Source organism: Neltuma alba, unplaced genomic scaffold (genome assembly GCF_004799145.2).
Source record: "Neltuma alba isolate B1F8T4 unplaced genomic scaffold, ASM479914v2 tig00004432_pilon, whole genome shotgun sequence".
Taxonomy (NCBI): domain Eukaryota; kingdom Viridiplantae; phylum Streptophyta; class Magnoliopsida; order Fabales; family Fabaceae; genus Neltuma; species Neltuma alba.
Genome location: NW_021633704.1, coordinates 299,311 through 318,825, shown reverse-complemented (window position 1 = coordinate 318,825; position 19,515 = coordinate 299,311). Strand labels below are relative to the sequence as shown.

The window sequence follows — 19,515 nt, the reverse complement described above, 5'->3', positions numbered from 1 at the left end:
GAATTCTTTTTAAAACCTTCACGAGTTCACATAGAGCTGATAAAACGAGCCAGCCCACTGCGGGCTTGAGACCATGCTAGCCGGTCCTAAAAAAATCGCGTCCTGGCAGGCTCACATTTTGCTAGCTCATCCCGCCAAGCCTGCCAACCTTCATCTTTTTTTAAAAAAATTTTTCTACACATATATTTAACATTTTTTAAATTAAATTATAAATTTTTATAGGCCAAATTCTTCTTATTCTTATATTTTTGTATAATTATATAATTAAATTAATCTCAAAAGTTGAAATATAAACATATAATTCATTGTTAATATTTATTTTATTAGTATAAAAATAGTAAAACAATAAAAAAATAAGAAATCAAATTTAGAATCAAAGTCTTAACAAAATATAAGGTTATATGTAAATTAAGTGAAAATGATAAAACTTTTGTATTAAAATTAAAATTAAAATTGTAAAAAAAAATTAAAAAAAAAATTAAAGAGCTGGTGGGCTGAAAAGAACCGCATCAAAATAGTCTCTATTTTTTTCAATCCAATCCATCACCTTATGGGTGGTTGGCGGGTTGAACTCGCAAGCTCAACCCATACTACCCACTCTAAGTTCACAGATTAAACACGATTCTAACATGATTCCAACCTCCCAACTCGGGATCTCCTTGTAGTTCGATCTTTACATTGATATTATGTTATTTATGATATGGATAATATAAGACTAAGCAAATTACTGAAAGAAGGATATGTTTTACTTTTCTGATCCTTAATATAAGACTTATTTAACTAATTTAATTAAATTAAGGAAGTTAGGTAAGTTAGTTAATCATAAGAAGTATGACATGTTTTTTCTAAAATATTTAATAATCTTTCTTAATATCATTTCTCCCTCTTCTACTTAATTATGATTAAGAGAGTATCTATAGAGGTAATTTAGAAAAAATTAATAAATATGAGAAATAAATTTTATATTTAGAACCAAAATTAATTCAGCAATTATGTCTTATATTAAGGGAAGAATATAATTTTAACTTTTGTAGAGAACTTCTAAAAATTCCGATAGTGCTTGAACTTGTATAATTTTTTTCGATGGATCTTAAACTTGTATAATTAATAAGTAGTGTATTCAATCCAATTACGATAAATGGATTTTAAATTAAAAAAATAAAAATGTTAATTACAAGAATTAGTCATAGGATAAAATAAAGCTAAAAAATACACATTTTAATTTAATTAAATAAAACACCTTCGGCATATAAACCTCAGTGCCTAAATTTTCTCCTTGATGATAGTGTTTATGTATTTTCTGCAGTCTTACCTTGCGAAAGTCAATTCCAAAAACAGGGAAGGATGTGAAGCATGAAGCTGAATGCTAGAAATCACAAGAGGACATTCAAGGCAAAGACCAATGGGACAACTTTGACAACTACCAGAGAATTTATTCAACACTTCTTTCATAAATTATAGAAATGAGAATTATTTCTCGCATGACATGTCTAGGGTATTAGAATACATTCTGATCAACCATAAAGTACCAGGAGATCAACTTTTTCTCCATGGCATCTTCTGATCATCAATCACCTTTCTTTTTACCCTTTTACTCTCTGATTTTTGCAGCTGATCAGAAGGAAAAAGTTGATCTTTTCTGCACTGAGATGTTAATCTGTCAACCAAGTGTTTTCGCTTACGTAGTACAGTCCTAAATAAATAACATCCTTAATGCTGCTCATGAAAAGAATTTAGTCTGAGGTAATTAAAAAAAAGGGGGGGCGTGTCTTCACTGTGCACCACAGGCTAGAGCTATTATTGACCTCAACGAGACAACCAAGCACCATCACATCAGCCTCCTTCAAATTCCTTAGTGTATAATCCTCAGGGCTTGATATTGTTGCGTGTAAAGGAATTTCAAATGTCATACAGATACTATTGGGGCATGATCATCAATGCTGGTGTCTGCACGTAGGCTGTTCCTCTAGGATCTTCCACAGGCTGAAAAACAAAATTTGTGCAAATGGGATTAGTTGAAACCAGTACCAGACCTTCTGAATAAAGCAGAATGAATCTTAAGACTTGGAACAGCATTTTGAGGAGGGTTTCAAATACCAAGTTGGCTCTCACTAACACTTACTCTACCCTGCATGAAAATTAGATCAGTAGTAGAATAAAGACGCATGCATATCTATATACTGAATTAGGTATGAAATATGCCCTGTCACTTTTAAAGTGGTCATTGGTGTACTTAATGATTGTTCATCCGTCGTGTGTCTGAGCAGGAAATAGAGATTACCGAGCACTTCATGATCTTCAAAGCCGTACATGTACCCTTCAGAGAGTGAGAACAAACGGAGGGGCATCCCTTCTTGGACCAGCAACAGAACGATAAACATAAACTTTATCAGCTTTACTGTTATCAATTCCTTCTTCCTTTATCACTTCCACATTCAACCTGGGCATTTCTTTGGCCAAATATCTAGCGCCATTCATTGTCACATTGCAGTCTGACATCCACAGCGACCTCATTGATTCATACTTCTCCAAACCCGATAGAAGCGCCGCATTGCCAAATGGACTGTCCCTTATCTCTAGTTTTCTCAGCTTTGGACAACCTTCCAGCACACATTGCATACCCCAATCACTGCTTCCAGCAAATGCCACTGAAAGTGTTTCCAAGTTTTTGGCATACTTCCCTGTATACTCAAATGTTAGGTCAGTCAACAAACCTGACACTGCAAGCCTCTGGAGTTTTGTGCAGGTCTTTACAACTGCCCCGAAAGCCTCATCCATAGGCTCATCTGTTTGATAATCTGGCTGATGAGGGTTCATTATACAAAGACGGAAATGAGTGAAGTCTGGACAGTTTTGAACAACAGTAGCTACAGCAGCGTTAGTCATCTGACGGCAAAAGTAGAGAACATAGTGTAGTCTTGGACATCCACTAGACACAGCAATAAACCCGGCTTCAGTAACTCCATGGACAATACCTTCATCAAAGGGATCTGCAGGAAAAACACGCAGTTCCTCAAGCAAAGGACAGTATGATCCAACAGCTTCCAGCCCCTTGTCTTCCACTGTGTCCAAGACCTGTTTCAGAAATTTAATCAATAACGTAGACGTTTCTAGGCCTGTGTGCGGGTGAAAGAGAAGGACACTGCTATACTAACTGGGAAAAACAAGAACAAACGAGAAAGAACTTGCCTGGAGCTATCTTTGAAGACGTGTGTTAAACCTTATATGGAGAATGGTTTTGGAAAGTGCTATGACTATTTTAAGGGGTTAAACATGTGTCTAATTGTTTTATCAAAGCTAGATATCTCAAATGGAATGAAGACTGAATTCAATCCCAGGTAGCACATTAATTAATAGCAAGGGAAAGAGAAGGCATGCTGATTTCTCTATTCAGAAAGTTCTGTACAAAATAAATCTATATGTGAAAGAAAACAGGTCAAATTACATACCCAGAGGCGCCTAAGATTTGGACAGTGAACAAGGAGCTTAGCAAGGTCATCTCCGTCAAGGGTAGAATAACTCAAATTCAAGAAAGTGAGATTTGTGCAAGCAGGGTACAGAACTGGAAGAAATTGTGCCGTAGCTTCCCATAAACCAGATAGGGTGTGAATATTTTTACAATTGTTGAATGCAGTTTCCAGCTCAGAGTACTGCTGCGCTGTCAGCTCTTCTGAAAATGTGCCAGTACCGAGCTCCACTAATTGAGGAGCATGAACAAGCAACCTTTGTAATTGTTCCAATGTTATGCTTTTATTAACCTTCAAAGTCTTAAATGATTTGCACCTACTGACAAGCCTCTCAAGTGCATCAAAATTTACATCACTTTGCAGGTTGGCAAAGTTAAGTACTTCCAGCGATGTGAAGCTCTCAGGGAAACAGCTCAACCAATTACCACTTCTATCTTCAATGCCATTCTCCTGAATGTCAAGCTCTGTCAAGTTCCTGCAACCAAGTAGAACAAAACTCAAGGGTCAAATGCAGCAATGAGCCCATAAATTAAGAGGCTTATAGAAAGAATTTAATTGATTAATTCAAATTGCTAGTTAGTAGTTACACCTGACGATGACTGGGGAGAATGCATATATATACCGTGCTAGTTAGAGCTTGAGAAATTAGCATAAATCGCAAGTCAAATCAGCCAGGTGCTTGCATCTTACTCGCATATCATTCTATTACCATGCAATTCAAGGTTGTAACTGCTAGGAATGTAAAGTTCCGCAGAACATTGCACGGATCTCCCAGCATTCCAACTAATTGATCTTTATACTGATGAATTTTTTCCCTTGTCACCCAATGATTTAGAGACTAAAATCACAATGTAAGAGTGATATCAACTTTACTACACCTGCTAAAAAATAACTAGATTCTCAGTCATACAATATGAAAAGACTCAATTAAGCCAATTCTCGTATCTGGCTGCACTAGAAGAGAAGGAATGCCACCTTCTAGAAGAACAAATATTAGTTGATTCCCTGGGCCTTAGCTACAGTTTTTTGTGGGCACGGATAAGGAATATTACCACGTTGCCACTCAGTTTATTCTCAATCGTCAAAGTTACATCATACAGAAAGGAGCCCCCCCCCCCCCACCTCCTGCTTTTTCTTCAGCGTATACAAAAGGGAAAAGCTTTATAGAGAGATTCTGTTTCCACTACCGAAGTTGATGCATAAAGATTACACCAGAAGGAAATGATATTTAAGCACCATCATGGCAATTAACCATTGTACTCAAAAAGAGAATCTCAAATAAATACATAAATTATGGAGAAAAATCTGCAAATCAATAGATGCCATATCATGGAATTTTATTGGAACATGAAATGCAAATATGGATTAGAAAAGTTCAATTCTTGCATAGTAAAAGCATCAATTCACTTTAGTGCACCATCCATAAGCACCAGTTCCAAAATGGTAATTTCGAAGCTAATAAGGTTTTCAAGGAAAGAATGTAAGAAGAGAATTCGATGATCATACTCATCCATCAAAATCAGTTTTCATGCACATCTAAAGAAGGGAAAATGAAGCATATAAAGTGACAAGTGCTACCAAAATCTTACCTTTGTAGTGAAAACAAGAACAAAAACTCAAAAAACCGATTACCAACCAATAAATGAGTTGACCGCTTCAAAATTTGGAAAAGAAAAGGAATATATACGCAGACAATATGTATAGCACACAATACACACACACACACACACACACAGAGAGAACGAGAGAGACTTGAGGTTTGTTTGCGTGGATGATATTCCTTAATATACTGTTGAAGTTACAAAAAGGCACACGATAAGGAGAACAAATAAACATATAAAACATAAAGAATATGCACATCAAAATGTCGCCTTGTTGGCTCACTGGATTCATGACAACAGTACCAAACAGTAGCAGAAGTATTCAGCAAACCAGAGAAAAAACTACAATTCGATTTCAAGTAAACCCACTGTGAAATTTGTCAACAAATTTGCAATTCTATGATAGTTGATTGGACTCTATTTGCGTCACAATTGGATGAAAACCATAAGATTTGTGTGATCTGTACCTCAAAATCTCATATAGTACTTTTTCATGAAAGCATGGAGCAGAGATAGCTATGACAAAATATCTGAGACTCTTGAAGAAACTGACAGTGTTGACACTAACGTAAATCACAAGCATGCATAAAACATACAGATTTTAACCATCTTATTGTTTCATCTTCTAGACAAAACAAGTGGGGAAATTTATGGGTATATCAAGATAAAAAATATCCACCAAACGTCTCATTTACAGGTAAAAGGTCCCGTCAATAAAGAAACTGAACAAGGAGTTATGTTACAAAATAGTGAGACTGATATCTTCATATCCGCAACTGTAAGCAGGGAAGCCCGTTTCCTTCTCCACATGATGAGAAAGGATTTCATATGAAAACAAAAATATCGCCAGATTAATGGAAACAAGAAAAGTAAAGCCCGCGCGCATCAAATGAACCGGTGATTCATTAACATTGTATTATTCTTTGATCTCATAGCGTTAAGCTATTCAAAAGGAGATGAATGACAAGCGAGGCAAAAGCAATATGTCAATCATGCCAACAAACCCAGAAATGAATCAAAATTTATATTTTCTGAACAAGGACCTCAAAATAATTCTTACTTGCAATTAGTGGCAATTGCAGCCAATCCATCGGTGCTGAATCCATCACAACTCAGAAGCGAAAGAGCTTTGAAATTGGGAAAGGACAAAGACAAAAACTCAAGGCTCTCATCAGTCACAGTCATCCTCTTAAGCCTCAACTCCTGAAGCAATGGATATTTTTTCTCAAACACCATAAGCCATGAATGAATATCAGCTCCCCAGTTAGGAGGGACTAAGTTGAAATCTGAGAAACGAGGCTTCCCTTTTAATGTCACACTCCGTATGTTTGGGAATCGACGGGTCAAGATCTCAGGAGACACAGAATAACAGTTTCCAATGAACACATGACTTCTAGACCATCGTTCAGCGTTATACCAGTCTTTGCAAACCAAGGAAACAGAGCTTCGATCTTTGTGTGATTTTAGCAGACTCAGAACTCGTTCCAGAACCTCATCAGGAAAAGTTGTAGCTCGATTTGAATCGTTTGACTCTGGCCATTCCTTCTTCCTCTTACACTCCATTTTCTACTCAGGAGCTCAAGGAACCAAAAGTTTCGAAGATGAATTGGCAGAGATGTACCTAGTTTGTGACTTACAATCAAGCTAAAACAGCTGCTGAAGTAAAAGCAACAATCGAGAGGATAGGGGTATGAATAGCCAAAAGAAGAGGAAAATTTTCTTCCCAGCAGAAAATCAAAAGCAATCAATCAGTATAAATAAAGCAATGTACGAAGTACTTGCTTCCACTTTTTCAAGCTGATAATTCCCTGAACACAGAAAATACGCGCTTCCCCCAAAGCGCTCTCTCTCTCTCTCTCTCTCTCTCTCTCTGTGTGAAGACTTGAGACCAGGCTTTGTCAGCTTCCAGGAACCATTCAGACGGAAAATAAATTTGGAGAATCTGAGATCCACTGAATAGTAAGACCCAGAAGATCTAACACATATATTTAATGTGGTGGTATAGATAATTAACGATTTGGGTCACTGAAAAAGAGGATCCTTCGCATAATACAATCCACCATCACTTTTACCCGATGAAGAGGGCGAATGGACAAGGAAGGAACTGGTAATTTGCAGCACAACCCTGAAGCGTATCACAGCAAAAGCAGAAGAGAAGAAGGGAGAAAGAGAGAATTTTCAATTAAAGGGGTTTAATTATTGCAATTATTTATTTGAAAGTATGATCTGGTGTCAGCTCTCCACCAAAGCTGAGCCGATACTGCGCACAGACATGGCTGGCTATGAAGATAACGACAATAATGAGAGGGAGGAAATGAGGAAATCAAAGCCACCATCACTAACATGCGCCCTGGTGCGCACGCGCCCTCGGCTTTCGCCGCGTACCCAAATCACGCACATGCGAGCGGCATATTCGTTCCAAGAAAAGTGAAAATCCAGCGCAGTAATTGAGTTGAGTCTGACGGTCAGACCAATTTATGGAAATTCACTGGCAACCGAAAAAATAAAAAAGACATTTTTGTGACATATTATTTGGTTAATTGAGGCCTTTAAAAGTTGGCAAAAAAAAATTGAGGCCTTTAAAAAAAGGACATGTTTGTTTTATTACATCTAGGTAATGAGTGAACTTTTATTAAATCATGGATCTTATTGTGTTGCATTTTATGGTAAGTTTTCCTTTAACTAAATCTTATTTTTGGTCCGTGGTTTTTTTAACTGAATTCTTCCATTTTGATTTTACATACTCTATCTTAATGGTTTGATCTCAAAAGCCACTTAAAGAGTAATTAATACTTATTTATTAATTTTATCTGTGTAATTAAGCTTAAATATAACCTTTTGTATTTTTGTCTCTCCTTCACAAACTCATTTAATGTGGATGGTGACAAAGTTGGGAAAATTTTCAATTTAAAAAATTAGCTACTACTTTTTTTATATTAATGAATTGGTTAAAATGACTTATATTGTGGACTGAAAGAAGTACATAGAATTATGTTTCTAGAAATGTTTGTTAGTGTTATTTATTTTTATTGAATGGGTTAACATTTTTGGCATTGGCCTTGAGGGTTTTTTATATAATAATATTAGAGATGGCAAATGGGGGAAGATATTTTTGTATTATGTTGGGGTTAAAATCCATTAATTAATGTATTTCTCTAGATTATTAGTTGCTATGTGAACAGGGATAGGTGAATTTATTTTAGGAATTTGGTTTGGAGTACTCTGAAGTGGTAATGATGATGTTGACGGGTTTAATTTATTAATTGGGGTGTCCATGAATTACGAAACCTGCTGCTTTGAAGATTGCGACGCACTCGATGTTTTCACCAAATTCAATCCTATTTCCCTCTTAGAATAATGGTCAAAGATATGCCACTTGATCAATTGCTCATCATTCAACAGTAAATAAAACCTTTTTCCCCTCAAAAAAACAGAGAGAATTATCATATATATATATATATATATAAGCTCCCATTTTTTGGGATTAAAATAAATAGTATTCCTCCATACCTCATTATAAAAAATAACTCTAAAAATCATGCGATTAACAATATTAGTTAAATTTAGTTAAAAATAATAAATATGTAAAATATATACATATTTTTTATTATATTCTTGTTTTTAAAAAGAGTACATGAAAAAATATTGAATGAAAATTTATTACAGAAAGATAATAAGTAGCATAATGAAAAGACTAGTTTAAAATTTTGGATAAAAAAATTTATTTTTATATTTAGAAATACTAATAAGAAAGAAATTATTTTTTTTATAAAAATCAACAAGAGAGTATACGCACACATATAGTTTATATAGTGTCATGATTGAGAAGCAATCAAAGCCTCCCATTTTTATAAAGAAGAAAAGCTAGATTTTAGCATGATTTTCGGTGAGGTTTCATTTTGCTAAATTTACCACACTTGCATTTTGGAGATTTTGATGAGTCCTTTTAACAGCACACTTCAGTTGTTTTCTTTTTTTCTTTTTTATTAATATTGTTGAAGGTACAATATATCATGTGTTGCTCCAGAGAAAGCTGAATTTAATAAAAAGGAAAAAAAAACCCACGAATTGTAATGTGTACGTCAAAATCATGGAGATGTGATTAGGGAAGGCATCATTATCCATAGATGTGACTGAGTTATTGTAGTTTTACCCTTCCCACTCATTTTCGGTGGGAAACCAAAACAATTTCCTTTAAAATTTTTGAAGCAAAGTAGACTCACAAGGGATAATTTTAAATTAAAATATTTAAAATAAATATAACCTATATAATACTTAAAATTAAAATACTTAAAATAAATATAATCTATATAATACTTATTTAGATGGATGGAGTTTTTTGTTAAGCAATTATGATATGTTTGGTAAAACACTTAACTTAATTTGGTAAGCCACATTAGATTCTAAATTATCCAAATCAGTTTAGGGTAGGTTTTTTTTTTCACCATAGTTTAGGGTAGGTTTTGTGTGTGTGTGTGTGTATAATTCTCTCAGAAGTGTGTTCCACATGCGCATGACCTGTGCTCAAGTCATTGTGAGCCTAGCTCCTTCTCCTATTAATGTCACAATCACATTAATCAATATTAATGTCTTGTAATAAAGTAAATTGCAAGTATAGATTTATTACTCCTCTGTCTTTACTTTAATATAGGACATAATTGAGGGGTTAATATTGATCCTGTGTATAAGACCTATTTCATATGTTTATCATTTTTTTTTACAATTTACCCTATTAATATTTCCAAACAACAATGAAGTAGCCAAGTAGGAGAAGAAACGAGAGAATTAAGAAAGGTACTTAGAATATTAAAAAATTATATTAATTAATTCAATTAACATTTTTAATCTATTCAATTTAATTAATTAAATTTTATATTAAGGATTGGAGGAGTACTTATTTAGTTACTCTTCCGGTCTTAAATATAAGATTTTTATACACACTAATATAAGGGTCTTGTATTTAGGACTTGAGGAGTATTTTATTTTCTAGAATTTTTTGTGGTGGACTAAGTTTAGAATGTTGACATGCTTACGGTGAAATGGCCTCTTCCTCATTTTTATTTAGGAAAACTTACTCGTAAGTGAAAAAAATGAGGAGAGAGAAAATTAAAAAAATTGGAGAGAAAATATTATCATCCTTCTTATTTGGATAAATGATTAAAAAATAGAAGGAAAAAAAGAACAAATATTTAGATGACTAAAATATCCTTATCAAAATATATCATATTTGAAACAAAATCAAATTAAATATTACAATAGGAAAATTATACAAACATTAGCATCATCAAATAATTTAAAATCAAGTTATTTGGTTAATATGTATTTTCATATTATTACATTTTAAAACAATTATTTAATAAAAATATTGTTTTAAGATAAAAAAAATAAAATGTGAATAATTTTTAAATATAATAAAAGAAAATAGATATAAAGAGGAAGAACTCAAAAAATGTAAAAGAATGGGCAATCATGAAAATCTTATTTTTCTCCCCAAATCTCTCCATACGTATATACTTCCTCTGGTCCTATTTATAAGACCTCATTTATAGACTATAAAGAAGATCTTATAATTAAAACTAGATGTAGTATATATATAGACATTTTGAAATCATTTTTCCTCAGGGCTTTTCCCCTCCAAATTCCTTTTTCTATGTATCAAACACAACCTAATAACAACGAAAATAGAATCTCATAATTTGGCTAAGGTCAAACAAGATTTCTCCACTCCACTCATCCTAGCTAGGAAGTTATGGAACAAGAGACGTTCCTTTTGAAATGTATGAAGTGGGGCGGGGATTGATGGAGGATGGTGGAGGCATATGAGAGTCTATCTGTTAAAGTGGGGGCCTCATTGAATTGTTTGGGGGTTAGGTTCAAGAAAACACATGCTTCTTCCCCCAGCCTTCTCTCAACTTCTACACACTTTCTCTAATCATGCTCTGCTTCAACATCACCATTCTTTATATCTCTTTCTGTTTCTCTCACTAGACCCTACATTTTAGTGCTTTCACCCCCATTTCACCTCCATTAATGGCCTCCAGCCCTTTTCTTTCATAAGAACAGTTCATCAAAGTTACAACGTAAGTCCTATGACTCAAAAGGTGTCTATATGTTATTTACTAATAAAATTCTTATACTCAAGGCAAATGTGGGGTATGAAATATGTCCTTTTCTTACTCGTCGGACTAATTTTCATTGGCATGTAAAATGACTGATAAGTAAGCACATGATTGATGAGTTAATTAAGGGTCATTAGATGATGTCTTATTGTGATGTGAAGTCAAAGAAAGAATTAGGGAGTAGAATTGAATGGTATATATGAGTTGAGAATACAGAGAAGGTAAAACAAGTTGGTAAGAGGTCGGTAGATGACATATGAAGGAGTGGAGAGAGAGAGAGGCTTAAAAGTAATCAGTTCCTTAGTTTGGTACATAAGATAAGAAGAAAGGGGGGGGCTAACATGGAGGATGGGCCACAAAGATTAATAATGCAAATGCAAATGAAAACAGCCTCAGATTTCATTTCATGGACCCCCCATCCCTGTGTTCCCTAAAGCTTAGAAACCCCATGTTCTTCGTATCCCACAATTAGCCATCTTCAAAATACTAAAGAATCAGCTCCTTTCATCCTCCTGCAAGCACTAGCAACATGTTGAGATCGTTTTCGCGGGGGGTCCGTTTCTTAGTTTAGTTGCATTGATTGCACCACCGGCTGTTCAAATGTCATTGTTGGTGCATTTAGTCATACTCACTTTCTTTGCCAGCCATTTATTAAAGCCTCTCACCACATGTACTTCAAAGTTCAAACCTAACTTAATTTTACAGGCTTTTCCAAGAACTCAATTTCTTTTTATTTATTGTTAAGTTTCATAATTTTTCATAGTTATCCTCGGGTTAAGGCCCTTGGCATGCCCTACAAACAATATGGGAGGCTACCGAATTAACAAATAGGAACCCTTCCTGGAATTGATTTGATGAGACTTTTTGTGAAGCCATGATTGCCTTTGACCCAACCACTTGCATTGGATTCTGAGGGCTTTGCTGGGCTTCCAGCTTTGGGTTCTCATCTTCATGATGGTCCGGCGATAAATAATGCTTTATCATATTTCAAAAGCCGCAGATTGCATTGTGCGTCATACTGTGGAGCACAATCCTAGTCCCCAGTTCCACACAAAGGCAACCCCCATCCACATTTTCGCAAACCAGTCCTCAATTTATTTGCTACAGAATGGTTTCCATTCTTGTCTTTCAAAAACATTTTTAGTGACTCTGCTCTGTGGATCGTCGTTCGTGTTTTAATCCCGTGATGCATGCATGCCTTTGCTCAATAAGACATAAAGTAAGGGAGGGGAAAAGTGGGGGAAAAGAGAGGGGAAAAGAAAAAAGAAAATGCTGAGCTTTGACTGAAAGCCTACATAGGTGAAGTACAAACCATATTCCGGCCTTGCTGAATACAAGCGCCTACAATAGAATTTCTGTCATCATTCATGACGCTTTTTCTTTTGAGGTTGGGCTATTAACATACTATTTCCCCTTTTCCACCTTGATTCCTCTCAGACAGGCTAGATTTGAAAAGAAGGTATCCCCGTACGCAATCCGTCATACTTGTATCTTCCAGACGAAAAGGAGCTAATGCTATTTGGGGTGCCCAAACAAACTTTTGTTTGAATTTATTCTTCGCCAATAAACTTCGTTGGCCCATGTCCTGCTTATCACAAGACACACTAAAGCCTAGTATGACCATTCCAACAAAATAAACTTGCTTTTGAAAAATAAAAACAGAGGATTGATCCTCAAATTCAATGATTACCCCGAGAAGAATTCGGAAAAATGGGGCCATGAAAGAATTCAATGACACGGTGTATGATCGAACTCTACCTAAGTGTCATCTCCAAAATGCAATTTAATGTAAGATCGAACTCTGCCTAAGTATCATCTCCAAAATGCAATTTAATCAGAAAAAGAACCAAAGAACCAGTAGGGGACTCAAAATTGGCAGTGGCTGCTGAAGACTCAGCCGTCAGAAAGAGTCTGATTTGCGTTGTTTATTCGAACTAGAAATTTCTTGTTTCAAAATTCAAGATAAGGCTCAGCTCTGCAATGTTAGCAATGCAAAGCTCCCTCAGATGCGACTCGAGTCCCTACCGTAGACAAAGCGTCTTGCCCAGTCTGACACCACTAAGGCCCTTGTACGCCAGCTCACTTGCTTGCTGCTCAAAGATGATTGAATTAAGCTTCATAACTTGGTGAAAGAATGCCTTGAACTGCACAGAAATAAGCAAAGGAGAGACGAAGGTTACCTCGCATAGACAGAATACCATAACCATTGCGAACTGTGGCCAATTGATACCCAATCCCCAGGAAGCTGTGCTGCTGTCTGCTCTCCTCCCAGTGGAGCAAATTGTCCAAAATGCTTGTACCTTCACACACGAAGCAATAATCTCATTATATTTATTCTGCAGCAATTTTCGAATATTGTACCAAAGAAGACGGTGTAAAAGATATACCTAAAGGGTTTGAAGCGGTGGCGACCTTCTCCCCTGAACCTTAAAGGACCCTCCGGATTCTTTTCGCACTCCTCCATGCGGTCAAAACACTTGGCTAGGTATGCGCCCTGCTGAGACGCAACCTGATATATTTACGCAGAAACGCATCAGATAAATGATATTGTCAAAAGAAAATGCCACGCACAAGTAACACAAAAGAGTAGAGCTAAAAGCTTGTTTCTATGCTTGTTGTCATGATATATTGATATTAATTTACCACTTCGCGTCACAGTTTTAATTCTTCTTGAATAAAATTATGACAAGACAAGAACCTGTGCTGTAGCCGGAAGAAATTTCATCTGAGAATCCACTTTGGACAATGCTGCTTTGAAGTCTTCGATGTTCAGTTCAGTTGATTCTTTTTTAACATCTCCCTTAGCTTCCTTCAACAGATCAACAATGCTGCGCATCTGCTTGCTCTTCAGATATAATTCCACCTGAGGATACCTTTCACAGATATCGTCAATCACCTCTTGAAATTCTTTCACTGTAAGCGTTCCTGAGTTATCTTTATCTGCCTTCTTAAAAATCGCGGCAATATCCTCCTAAAACCACAAAACACACGCCTTTGTAATTAGCGTGAAAAGGGAGATCATTTAAATTGAAATATATAGCTTAATAAGCATCAAACGAAACAGTTACTCCAGATTATCAGTAAACGAGTTTGTGTTTCAGTAAGACTTTATCTCGACACATATGCTTATTTATAATGATTTGATTTTTATACGTCATGTAGACCAAGTCTACTGATTGTGCCATGTGTTTGTCTTTACAGAAACACAGAACAAAGAAACTTCAAAAATATCAGCCAGGTAGAGAGTAACATGAGCAATTAGGTACCATGACTTTTCGCTGGTTTATGGTAGCACAATCACCAAGAGCATAAACATTGTCACACCCTTCAACTCTCAACCATTCATCGGTAGCCAGGGCACGCCTGCTAGCCTATTATCAAATGAACAATGTTTTAGCTAGCAGTACACGTATTCATATTTGTAGACTGAATAACAGATAGAAAGCAAAAATGGCAAAAAGGATGTATTGGTGTCAGATTTCCTGAAGGCACACCTGGTTAATTTGCTTCATGAAATCTTTGATAAATGGACGAGTGCCCACACCAGTTGACCACACAGCCATTCCATATGGAATTGTAGTAATCCCTCCTCCATTTTTCAGTTCCTTGGTAGAAATTTCCTTTTCCGACACCTTCACAACCATGGATCCTGTTTTCACATCAATGCCATCTCTCTTGAACTTGTCTTCAGCAAATGCAGTGATTCTCTTGTCAAACCTGCAAAACAGAGCATAAAAATATAATAATATATCAAGTTTCATGGGTATATTGATCACGAATGAGGCACGGAGATTTCAGAATATAGCCATGCATGTCTCTAGAGTGTATCAAACACTCATATTTGACATATCAGAATTATTTAACTTATAAACTCTGATCCACTTTCACGACCAGAGATTCAGAGACTTACATGCTCAGAATATGATCGCCAGCCTCCAGAAGCGTGATCTTAACTAAATCTTTTATCCCAGGATATAACTTGACCAAATCCTCATTGACAAAGTCATGAAGGGAGGCTGCGAACTCCACCCCGGTTGGGCCACCTCCAACTATTGCAAAATGAAGAATCCTCTTCTTCTCTTCATCACTTACATTTGGCAAACTTGCTCTCTCAAAGCAATCAATAACTGTTCTTCTAATCTTCTGGGCATCTTCTACTTCCTGAACATGATCATGGCGGCAAGAGTATCAATAAAACAAAATCATGCATAAGTGCGCGGGCATCATAACGTAGTGAAAAAACGAACATGATGAATCAAAAGAGTTTGGCTTAAGAGGAGCTGGCATATCTTATTATTCTCAACATTTTAAAAATAAAGTCAATTCCTCTAGGGTACTTAAGATTGTACGGATATGATACTAAGCTTCTGGCAAAAAAGGGGGGGAAAAAGGGGAAAACATAAGTGGAAGTTACCTTTAAGAAATGGCAATGCTCCTCAACCCCTGGAGTGTTAAATGTGTTGACGTTAGCTCCCACGGCTATGATTAGGTAATCATAGTCCACGACAAATTCTTCTTTCCCGTTCAAATTGTTGTTTATATTGGAGCGGCAGTAAATTTTCCTGTTTTCTGCATCAATCTTCATACACTCGGCTTCGCCATATTCAATGTTCATTTTTTTCTGCTCCGAAAAGAAAAACAGAAAGAAAAATAAAATAAGCGAGAATGCGGCATCGACATTGATCAGGATGTGCCATTAATCATATTCCTATATGTGGCTGTCCCGGTTAAGTTTGAACGCATGAATTGAAGTAACATTTACTTAATTATTATAGGGGAAGTCATTCTACCAACACCCCCCCCCCAAAAAAAAAGAAGTTCTCATTGGACGGTGACCCCAGAATGTTGGAAAGTGCTGAGATAAATATAAAACTATGTTTGAGTCTCTGTTTTTGAACGAAGCAGAAGAACTATATGGTGCATTTTTCGATACCTTCCTAAAAATATTGCGAATAGGTTCGACAATGCTGCGCGCTTCGATAGTACCGCTAGTGACGCTGGGCAACAGAGGAGTGAAAGCAAAATAGTTGCGAGGCGAGACCACCAGAACCTCGTATCTAGGGTTGTCAAGGTTCCTAAGGAAACTCGTGCCTGCCCAGCCGGTTCCCAGCACCACCACCTTTTTCTTTTCCGGAACTGTTTCTGATGAACCAATGTATGCGCCATTGCTTCGATTTGCCTCTGCATATGCCACAAGGGCCCCTGTCCCGCCACTGCACCAAACAAATCGTTCGTGTTCATATAAACCTCACAAATGCCAATGAATAATGAAGCATCCACTTTTGAAATTAAACCAAACATGGGTATTAGACACCAATAGTTCAAATTGAATTTGGACATTAGCTTGTCCTGTGGAATTGCCATATGTGATGTGTTCTTCTAAAGGCCTACAAGATATTAGAACAGCCAAAATATTTGATCGGTTCTTAATCACTTGACTTTAAACCTTAGTCTTAAAACCGATGCACCCTGAATAGAGCTTATGGAAATTATATATAGTTCATCGATTAATTAATTGCAAAGAAAACCTACCGGGAAAAAAGGTTTGAAGATTTACCATTCTATTCTAACATACATATTGAAGCAAGCAATAGTTAATTGTTAAAATTAATATATGTTGCCAGAAGGTTGTTGAAATAGCAATGGCATCCATGAAGAAGAAACCGAGGCGGCGGGAATGTAAGAACACAACTGATGAAAGTCTTTTAAAGAGAAAAGTAAGAGAGAAATAGAAAGCACATACTATACTAAAATGAGACCGGAGAGGAAGAGTTCTGAAGATCAAATCGTATAATACAGTCATATAAATAATGACGATACCTTACGGTGAAGAGCACAAGAAGCTTGGAGAGGGAGGAGGATTCATGGAAAGATTTAGAGACTCGTTGAAAGATAGTGAAGCCCCGCATTGTGTGGTGAAATGGTGATATGTAGAAGAGATCTGAGTCCAATAATGTGGGAGAGAAAACAGAGAGAAAATGGAGGGAAAAGGGACGAGAAAGTATTGTGAGAGGGAGAGAAAAAGAAGAGGTTAGAGGGTTTATGGGAGGTTGGCGTGGGAAGGCAGCAGAAATAGAGGCGGAAGAGAGAGAAAGAGAGGGGGAGTCAAAGAGAATCCGGAAAGGTAGGAGAGAGAAACATCGGGAATGACGGTGCGAAGGTGAGGTGTGAACAACTGTTATGTGATTGCCCTTTTTTGACTTGGCGGCCAAGAAAAGTGCTTCACGTGTCCAGAGAGGAACGCCTTCATTCCAAGTCTCTTTGCTTTGGAATACTTTAATTTTTTGTTTTTTGACCAGCCGGAACACTTTAATTTATTACATTGCCTTTCATATTATTTGGCAAAAAATCTAATAAATTTAATTTTGTTGACCAAAAAATTTAATTTACAATTTGCTATTCCTCCTACTCTAAATATTACCTCCGGTTCTAATTATAAGAGTCATTTGACTAATTTGAGGAGATTAAGAAAATAATTTGAATTAGTTATTTATCCTAAATAAATGTTGTTTTTTCTAAAATATCCTTGATAATCAAATGTATTGACTAAAACTATCATTGTTAGAAAGGTTACTTTGGAACAAAAAATATATAAATATAAGAGACAAAGTGGGTTGGGATCTTATATTTAGGACCAAAATAAAAGTTAAACAGGGTCTTATATTAAGGATCAAAGTTAATATAAGACTTATTTTATAGTGTTTTATATTTAGGACCGAAGGAATATTTTCTAAAAATGTCTTGAATTATAAATACTATTCTTAATTTAGCGTGTTCTTGGAATCTAAAATTTGACAAGGATTATAAAATACAAAAAACATCACTTTTGAAATATGAAATTTCATATTATGAAATATGAAATATGAAATATAATTTTGATACATCAATATTAATAGGAGTATGACATAAAAACATGTAAGATTTTTTATATTATTCATAAGTTATAAGTAATACAATCTAGGGGTTTGAAAAACTCCAGAAATACTTTTTAAAAGCACTTTTTCACAAAATCAATACAAATTCTTCCATATATTTACTTCGTATACCGTAAAAATACTTTTGTAATTATAGTTTTGTTTATACCTAAACACTTTCTAAACTAAATTTGGTGGCATAGAAAGGGAAATAGAAGGGTGAAATCAAATTAAATGATTAATCTACCCTTATTATTCAATCTGTCTTACCCCATTTGCAAAAATTCAATCCAACATTAAAAAAAAAAAAACATTTGTCACGTTAATATTACTATCGGTATAATGCCATAAAGCCTGGGGAGAATGACTTACAGGGTGTTTGGCAATTGCCAAATATACTTCCTAAAAGTATTTTTCTGTAAAACGAGACAAACTCCTCCACATATCTGCTTCGTAGTAAAAACACTTTTAAAACTATGATTTGGTTTCTATCCAAACACCTCTTATAAAGAGTATTATTAAAAATGGTCTATTGGTGCGGTTCTTCGGAATATGTCAGCAGTTAGCGGTTAAGAATTGGACACGTCATAACGGTGGGGCCACCCTCGCTTCGCTGTACTTTCGGCTGCCCCTCCTGACCCTGACCTTGACCCTGAGACTGCGTTCGATTGGTCACTCCCAGATCTGATTGTTCAGAGGGCCCATGACACAGGTTTCAAACCAAATTGCTGGTTACCACCACCGATAATAAAAGTAAATATCATTATTAATTTTTATATTTTAATTATATTATTATTTTATTCTCCATAATTATAAATCGAAAAGCTCGTTAAAAGATTAATTCTTCGTTAAACTCGAGCCAGAAAATTATACTCTTTCAGTTTTTAATATAAGACCTATTTAGTTAATTTGATTAGATTAAGAAAATTAGATAAGTTAGTTAATTATAAGAAATGTAACACGTTTTTTCTAAAATATCATAATCATCTTTCTTAATACCCATTTTCCTCTTCTACTTAATTATGGTTGAAGGAGTATCCATAGGAATAATTTAGAGAAAATTGATAAATATGAAAAATGAATATTATATTTATGATCAAAACCAATTCAACAATTTAGTCTTATATTAAGGACCGGAAGAATAAAACTATAGGATCAAAACTAACTATTTAAAATTGCGAAGAACAAAATTAAAATACAATCAAACCGCTAAAAATGAGATTAATGTTGATAAGAATAAACAGAATTGAAATGAAGGGAAAAAATTGGGTGGTGACTGGTGAGGGGTGGTGTGTTGTTGCTTTTCACAAGGTCTTACACGCAATTCGCATGAGCTGTCCTGCACCGCCACCTTGTACTTTCCGATTTCTCGTTCAACCAATTGCCGCTTCTTTATTTTGGGTGGCAGTGGCCA

At 35.6% G+C, this 19,515-nt stretch overlaps 2 protein-coding genes across 2 annotated transcripts; both read right to left on the bottom strand.

The window, feature by feature from the left end:
• Nucleotides 1–1,412: 1,412 nt before the first annotated feature.
• LOC114744703 (protein AUXIN SIGNALING F-BOX 2) lies at nt 1,413–7,316 on the bottom strand. Its single transcript, XM_028932872.1, has 4 exons — nt 6,129–7,316; nt 3,450–3,942; nt 2,282–3,075; nt 1,413–1,983 (listed from the first exon to the last, which is right to left on the bottom strand). Exons 1-3 carry the CDS (start codon nt 6,629–6,631, stop codon nt 2,320–2,322), a joined length of 1,752 nt encoding a protein of 583 aa, XP_028788705.1. The 5' UTR covers nt 6,632–7,316; the 3' UTR covers nt 1,413–1,983; nt 2,282–2,319.
• A 5,126-nt stretch (nt 7,317–12,442) lies between these two features.
• LOC114744702 (external alternative NAD(P)H-ubiquinone oxidoreductase B2, mitochondrial) lies at nt 12,443–17,274 on the bottom strand. The gene is made up of 10 exons (XM_028932871.1): nt 17,008–17,274; nt 16,121–16,400; nt 15,602–15,808; nt 15,098–15,348; nt 14,682–14,904; nt 14,454–14,558; nt 13,886–14,158; nt 13,575–13,696; nt 13,368–13,487; nt 12,443–13,277 (listed from the first exon to the last, which is right to left on the bottom strand). Exons 1-10 carry the CDS (start codon nt 17,094–17,096, stop codon nt 13,190–13,192), a joined length of 1,758 nt encoding a protein of 585 aa, XP_028788704.1. The 5' UTR covers nt 17,097–17,274; the 3' UTR covers nt 12,443–13,189.
• Nucleotides 17,275–19,515: the final 2,241 nt, after the last annotated feature.